This window comes from Chaetura pelagica, unplaced genomic scaffold (genome assembly GCF_000747805.2).
Source record: "Chaetura pelagica isolate M959 unplaced genomic scaffold, ChaPel_1.0 scaffold585, whole genome shotgun sequence".
In the NCBI taxonomy this organism is placed as follows: domain Eukaryota; kingdom Metazoa; phylum Chordata; class Aves; order Apodiformes; family Apodidae; genus Chaetura; species Chaetura pelagica.
In genome coordinates this window covers 694,366-702,097 of record NW_009953404.1, presented here as the reverse complement: position 1 = coordinate 702,097, position 7,732 = coordinate 694,366, and the positions used below count along the sequence as shown (strand labels likewise).

The following is a 7,732-nucleotide window of genomic DNA, read 5'->3' as shown; positions in this document are numbered from 1 at the left end:
GGCCGCCGCCGGCTGTGAGGGGCTCCGGCCTTTCCCGCCTCCCGGGGATCAGGCCGGGCCCGGTGCCTTTGTGGGGTGAGGCCCTGGCGCGTCCTGAAGGGCGCTGAGAGCTGAGCTCGCTGGGGAGGGGGCGGCCTCCCCGGCCGCTCCCGCCTTGGGCCGCTGCCACCCGCCTCCGTGCGGGGGCCGTTTTTTACTGGCTTCTGCTTCCATCGTTTAACAGGAAGTTTTCACTGAAAACTTTTGTCCTCAGAATGCCCAGCTCCCTGCCAGCTTAGTTTCAGTTGGCCAAGGAGGCAGTTGAGAACTTGAGTCCTGGGGTGACCGTTAAAACGCTTGACACTGGACTCTGCTTTCTAGGGAAAGGAAAATCTGTACCTGCACTTCGAAAATCAGTTTTCAACGTAGCTAGAAACTTAATTTCAAACTTAAGTTGTGACTCGTTCCCTAAAGTTTTTGGGTTAGATACTGTAGCAGAGTGGAATCTGAAATGTTTTTTATAGCGTATTTTATATTTAAAAGTGCGTGTGTCTTGCCGTTGAATTTTTTTTGTGGTGATTGTAGGTATTTTAAAAATAAAATACTGTAAATCTGACACTTCACCCGTGTGCATGTAATGAATTAAACTGGATTGTCACAGCTTTTATCTGGTTGGTTGGGGTTTCGGTTTTTTTGTGTTTCATTGTGTTTTATCAGCAACGTGGATTTGTAAATAGTGAAAAGGAAGGTCTTGAAACTCCATTCCTTATTCTCTTGAATTCTTTTGAGGTGTTGTCTTACTTGTTTTGATCCTTTAATTAAGCTGTGTGTTTATGTCTTCTGAAAAAAGTCATGTTCCTTAACAGTAAATTAACATCAAGAACTTAAAAGGAAGCTGAATATTCTGACTCGTCCTAGGTATGTTAATGCTGACTTAAAACTCTTTGTTTGACTTGTATATGTTTGAAGTGGTTTGTCAGAGATAATAGCTGCCTGAGTTAGCAAGGTCTCCCATATTTTAGAAACCTTGTTCTTTTGTCCCCATATCTGCTCAGGCTTTTGACTTCTAAAATGCACTTACCTTTCCTGAAAAGTCGTTTAGACTTGAGTATCAATTACTTAGTTTGTATTGCTGTAACTTTGTGTGTATCTCTCTGTTTATGAAACTTACATGGCCTTTAGGGAAAGTTTTCTGTAAAGTTCATCAGTAGGTACAAGAAATTTAAAATGGTTGAATAAATAAGAGATCTTATTGATAAAATTTTATCATACTTTAGTGCAGCTCGATGAAAATTTTTGTAGTGTGGTGGTGTTTTGTTTTCTTTCCACCTCACACCAGGCAACCTGCTTTGCTTGAAAGAGGAGTTTCTGTTGAAGTGGATATGAACTTGTTAAAAGGATAGAACTTGTATTGTCCAAATGTTCCTCTCTCCATAGACTACAGGCTCCTTGCTGTGATAAAACAGGGAGTGTTTGCAGTAACCACTGTCTGTGTGTCTGTTCTATGCTTCTAGTGGAATTTCAGTGGAGAACTCCAAGTGTGATGGACCTCTGTTACAGATTTTATTTATGAACAATGTCATTTCTAAGTAAGTACTTTCCAAGAAAAAGCAATCCTGATAGGAAATGGGACTTTTTGTTTGTTTATTTGAATATGTTAGTGTTTGTCCAAATGATGGATATATGTTTTATTCAGTAACATAAGCTTGTTAATTGAGTGGGAGAAAGGATAATGAGCAATATGACAGGTCTGCTGCTTTCATAAGCAATATTAGTTATTATCATTAAATGAAATGAGATTTCAGGAACTTGGAGGGAGCCCAAACATCAGTTTGAGTTTCATGAACCTTGTGGGTAAATACAGTAAATTAAACTTTCCCTTCCTCTCAGTTGATTGTATAGTAAATGATAAATGCGACATATTGACATGAAATATTTCAGTCTTGCTCATGTCTTTGTATACTTCACTTCTTTGCAGGCAATATCACCAAGAAATTGAGGATTTTGTTTTTAATTTAGTTCAGAAATATGAGGAGCAGAAGAGAAATGAACAAGAAAAAACACACTTCAATATTAAGCCACAGGTACTTTTAAAATTCCAATTGTTATGAGTGGGCTCCTTCTCTTCCACGTTTATGGTGGGAATATTAAAATGCTACACTATGAAATAGCTGAATTGTAGATGTGTTTGCTGTTTAATTGCAAATCAAGTAACTATCAAACAAATCTTCTGTAACTGTGTTCCAAAAATAGGGCAAAGAATCAAGAAAGGACATGAGGTACAAACTTAACACACTAACCTGATAGTGATTGGCCTAACTTTGACTTATATACAAGAGCACAGATGAACAACAGAATCTGGAAGTTCCCACTTCTCCTACTTCAGAATTTTGAGTTTTCCTTAACATTGATTTTTTAAACTTTGAATAAAAGGGCGAAATGGCACATTTCTCACCACCTTTCTTGTAGCTTTGGAGAAGAATAAATATGTTCTTATGCAGCATATTTTTCATCAAAGGAAACATTGGGAATGAGCTGTATCATACTTTGGGCTGTGGAAAAAGCTTTTGGAAAGCACAGACTGATGTAGATGTCTCCATCCTACTAACTAATATTTCATGAAAGAGTAGAAGCAGTATTCAATGTTCTCTGCCTTTTGCATTAGTTATTTAGGAGCTCTTGCTTTTACTGCTGTTTTAAATTAATTTTTTGCATTTTTATTTTTCATGTCAGCCCTCCAGTGTTCTTTTAGAAGAGGACTGTAAAACAGCAAGCTCAAATTCTGTCAAAAAAATAAAAGAAGCTTTTAGTGTAAGTTTTTGACTATGTACTCTTCAATGGTAGGTCTGCTTCTTCATTCTACATATTCCATATACACTGCCATTAAAATAAGTTGTTTAATTGATCAGTGTATCATAATAGATATTAAGTTCAGCATGTTTGCACTACATTAGTGGAAGAAATGTACTGATTTGTACAGGTGTGGGTGTGTATTTTTTGTAAATTCCTACAGAGTGGGGGAAAAAAAAACAAACCTACAAGTATTTCAAGCAGTGTAAAGTTATAGAAATGCTACCAACCTGACCTAAGTACTGACACATTTCTGACAATTCTCTGACTTTTTTTCTACAGGTTGTAGGAAGTGTTCTGTATTTTACCAATTTTTGTCTTGATAAACTGGGACAGCCTTTATTAAATGAGAATCCACAGCTGACAGAAGGATGGGAAATACCTAAGTATCCTGTTTACTAAAACAAGGGTGTTTTTTCTGTAGGTCACATCCAAAGAATTCTAGTTGGTAAACTGAGCTCAAATTTTGTTCAGTAGATTGTGCATTTCTATCAAAACCATGTTAGTTGTTACAGATGGAAAGTTTCCGTGAGTTAGTGCCTTTTTTCTCAAGACATACAAATATTTTGATACTATTTGCTCCCTGGTTTTTAGAAGGCTTATGCTTGGGAAGAATGAAGCCATATCCCCATCAATACATCTTGGGACTGTAGAAACTTCCTGGCCCAGTCTGTAATCAGGTTTGGAGTGACAGCTCATTGTAGATATGACTAAGTGTTTTTCCTCTATAAAATACGCAATTTAGGGGAAGAAAAGGGCTTGGCTAACTCAAAGATGCTCTAAGGTATTTTTTTTTCCATATGTGGGAGCCAGTGGGAAAGTCCTAGTGAAATTTAGGTACGGAATGCTCTTAACTTGCATCCGTTTTAAAGTTGGTTCTTTGCTGTTTATAAGAGGCAGTGTATGAAAGGTGGAATTGAGGGAAATGTTGGGAAAAATGCTTTTAATAATTATTTTATATTTTTAATATTGTAGTCCTACATGAGAAAAAGAAATGGGACAAGAAATTTCTCCATTTTTCTCAAGTAATCTCCCTTCCATCATTCACCAGAATTACTTCTGCCCCAGAAAGAGTCAGTGCAAGAACCAGTTTCACAATTCATTTCTGCAATTTCTGTTTACCAAGCTTGTAATAAACATAATTTCCTAGTGTTAAAAAAAGTACATGTATCTAAACAAAAATTGCAAATTGATAAGGTGGCTAAGCTGGGTTTTCCTGTGCCTGCCTCTGCCTGTGCTGTAATTTCACAGTTGGAAAGCTGCCTCTTACAGTGCTTTCAGTCACTCTGGTTCTCCAAATGATACCTGGACTGTCTCCCCTCCAGATGCAGGAAATAGGTTCCTAACATTAATTCTTCCTGAAATACAAAGTTAAGCGTGACTAAGTTTTCATGTCTGCCAGCTTAACTTTGCTATTGCACTTTAAATGTATTTGCTGCATCTTTCTTAGAGCTCCCACAGGTGACATAAGCCTAAAATAGCACTTGCTGCTGAGTGAGGTGGTGTGTCAGGTACTGTGCTTCTAAATCACACAAGTACTGCACTCAATTAACACATCAGTCTGACTAGCATCTGGTGTCTGCTTTTCTTTTTAAAAGCAACTGTTAGATTCTGGAAGCTTCTGAACTCTGCTGACCCTCTTAGTCTTTGCTGTGTTGGTTCACTTGCAGCCCTTTTGTCTTTTTGTATGTTTTTAGACAAATGGGCTGAGCAACTGGCCTATTGCAGTCCAAAACCAAACACAAGTAGTATGGTAGGACCTGTCTCCATGTGCTTGAGAAGTGAGTTGTATTTTTGAAACTATCAACATGTTATTAATAAGATTGCTGCAGAGCAGATCAGAATTATCAGCTTGAAACGTCTGCCTGTAAGCCAGAGGACTGTGGTTTTAGCAAGTGCTGATCAATGACAAAATTGATTATTGGATGGAAACTGGGTAGGAGGAAACACCATAAACCCCTCTTAGCAAATAGTTTATGCTATGGACTTCATACCAAGGACTCATCTGTAACAATCCAAAAGAGTAAGAGTCAATGTTCCACTCAAAGCAATATTAGGTTTTCACTGATATTTTAAACAAGATTGAAATTTTGCTTCATCCAGTAGCAGTTCCTTATTGAAATCTAAAGATATCCGCAAGTTTTCAGCCAGATTCTCTCCCTAGATGGACAAGAAATACAAGTAAAACCGAAAAGGTTTGTATTATTCTTAAATATAAAGTTTTGAGCTGAAAAGTTCACATGTACACTGTAATTATTCCCCACTATATGAAACCCTTGAACATATTTTAAGTAAACCAGTGCTGAGCTTTGCAGTCAGTGAATTTCTCTTGTTTATTAATTTTATTTAGGAAGGGCCTAAAATCAATGTGTAAAAACTCTCTGAAGTTTATGTTTAGTTTCTCTGTTGCTTGCCTTTTAGTGATTGTTTTAATTAACCTTGCACTGGTGTACTATCATTCTTACTGTTTTGTGGAGCAACTCTGACATAGTTTGTCTTAAAAGCCTAAAAAAATTATCTCAAGAGTGGATTATATAGCTTTTATGGTAAAGTAAAGCAAACTGAGTTTCTGCCTGACAGATTGTGTGGTCTTCATAGCATTGAAAATCTCTGATTCCAGATACAGTGAAGACTGGGCAAGCTTTTTATGGGAATTTCAAAGATAAAGGTGCAAATTCTGGTTTGATTAGAGCTGCTGTGGGAAGCAGATTGAAGGATTGTTCTCATATATGGGATGGTGGTAAAATGCTGGGATCGCTGCAGAGGGTTTCTGTTGGAGTACTGTGTAAAGATGGAGCAGAAAACACGCTTCACTTCACACATTAGAGGCTTCAAGAGGTTTGAGGGTGTGCTTGAGAAGGGGTATCCTGAACATTCATCCCTGTGTCACCCTTTTGTTTCCACTTCTAATTTCTATCCTAATTCAGTAAAAGTCAATGTTCAGAAAATAAATCTTTCTCTAAAATCTTGTAAGAGGTTGGGATGTCCCCCTCTGTAATGGCATGGATTTACAAGGACAATTCAAGTTAAAGCGAGCTGCACTTCCAGTCCAGGTTTTCAGAGCAATTTCACAATAACATTCAAACTGTGGGCCAGGATTTCCCAAAGAACTAGTCAAGCTCTCCTGCTTGTTTCTACTGGTAACTGATTCTCAGTAGTGTAAAAACGATCAGACCTGATGATACAAGCAGAAAAAGAGCCATAGAGGTATTCATGTTCTACAGGTATATTAAATGGACTGCTGCCCTATATCTGTATTATTAAAATAATTAAGTGCATTTGACATTGCAGAATGATTTTTCAGGCTTAATTTCTTGTGCATTTTTTAAGCAGGCCAAAACCGCATTGTTTCAATTGTGGTTCTGAAGACCATCAAATGAAGGACTGCCCAAAGGTAAAGTCTACATCAGTGTTCACAAGACTGCTGCTCTCCCAGAAATGTTTCAGTGTAACTGCACCATTTAAAAAAAAAATAAATAATTAGGTGCATTGGGATCAGGATGTACAAATTATTCATCTCTGTGGATTATTTTATGCTGTTCATCCTTACAAATTTTAGCACAATAAATCAGAATGTAAATTCATTTCTTAGCATAAGGGTTTGAATCTCTCCTTTAATTTATGGAGGGACATTTTTCAGTTTGAACAGTGTCTCCTTCTGTTGTAGAGCTCCACTAGATTCAATGCTGCTGATTTTTTGTTATATAGTTCTCATGATTACTGCAGTTCCATCACATGGCCTGTGTGATGAAGGATTAAGCATGCTGAGAACGAGGAGTGCCAGTTTTATGTTGGGTGAAGGAGTGCATCTGTTGTAAATTGTCCACATCTAAACTTCCCAATTGTATTATCTTTAAGCCACGAAATGCAGCTCGCATAAGTGAGAAGAGAAAGGAGTTTTTGGAAGCTTGTGGGGAAACGAGCAATCAGAATTTTCAGCAGCGTTATCACGCAGAAGAAGTAGAAGAGAGGTTTGGAAAATTTAAACCAGGAGTAATTAGGTACCATTTTTCCTTCCATTAGCTGTTGCACTGCTTTTCTGGAATACCTTTTCTGCCTTTGGAGTGCCAGATGTTACTTTCTGGAGTTCTCTAACTCCATCTGCTACTCTTAACTATAGATGTGTTATGTTCAGATTTGTTTGATACATAATTTTTTTTTAAATGAATTTCACATATATTTTGTTGAATGAAAACTCGTTGCTAACTAAGTAGTCCTGTCCTTTCCCATGGCACTTTCCCTAATACAGGGATACAAATTTTACTCTTTGGCCACTCAAATTGCAGATATATTATATTCCTAACAAACTAAAAATGCATTCAAGATTCTGAAAATGTTGAGCTTTGAGTGTCCCTTCCCATCTTCTCTCTATTCAAAGTGTTTTAAAAAAACATAATATGACTGTAGCCATCTCCAAAGAAATTACCAGTAAATTTAGTGTTGCATTAAGCTGCACCATTCCTGTTGCCATAGCTACAGTTAAGGCCAGTAACAAGTCTAGTCAGTTGTTCTCATTGTAGAGTTAATGCTCATAAAATGTTTAAGGCTATATACACTTGTATGGAGAAATGAAAGTGTTAAAAATTATCTTTAACATCAGAGCTGTTTTTTTGCCTAAAATTATTATATCTGGTATTGACAGGCAACATAATTTGAGCTGAAACTTAAGTTATTTTAACTTGATTAAAATTCAACAAAATGTTCATAATTTCCTTTTGTCAAAACTCAGTCATAGATTTTACTGGAGGACTTTTTGTTTTCTGTGTTCTTCACTTAGTGGCGAACTTCAAGATGCACTTGGTGTCACTGAGAAGAGTCTTCCTCCATTTATCTATCGCATGCGTCAGCTGGGTTATCCCCCAGGTTGGCTCAAGGAGGCTGAAATGGAGCACTCAGGACTTGC

General features: G+C 37.3%; 1 protein-coding gene across 1 annotated transcript in view; it reads left to right on the top strand.

Moving 5' to 3' along the window:
• The first annotated feature begins 862 nt into the window (after positions 1-862).
• ZCCHC8 (zinc finger, CCHC domain containing 8) overlaps positions 863-7,732 on the top strand; it is a 10,993-nt gene continuing 4,123 nt past the window's right edge. The window contains exons 1-9 of the mRNA XM_009998418.1: positions 863-897; positions 1,494-1,568; positions 1,958-2,063; positions 2,713-2,790; positions 3,112-3,215; positions 4,959-5,024; positions 6,163-6,223; positions 6,688-6,830; positions 7,607-7,732. The exon at positions 7,607-7,732 is cut by the window's right edge and continues 2 nt beyond it. Coding sequence (XP_009996720.1) covers positions 1,549-1,568; positions 1,958-2,063; positions 2,713-2,790; positions 3,112-3,215; positions 4,959-5,024; positions 6,163-6,223; positions 6,688-6,830; positions 7,607-7,732 — 704 coding nt within the window. The 5' untranslated portion in view covers positions 863-897; positions 1,494-1,548. The remainder of the gene's footprint in view (positions 898-1,493; positions 1,569-1,957; positions 2,064-2,712; positions 2,791-3,111; positions 3,216-4,958; positions 5,025-6,162; positions 6,224-6,687; positions 6,831-7,606) is intronic.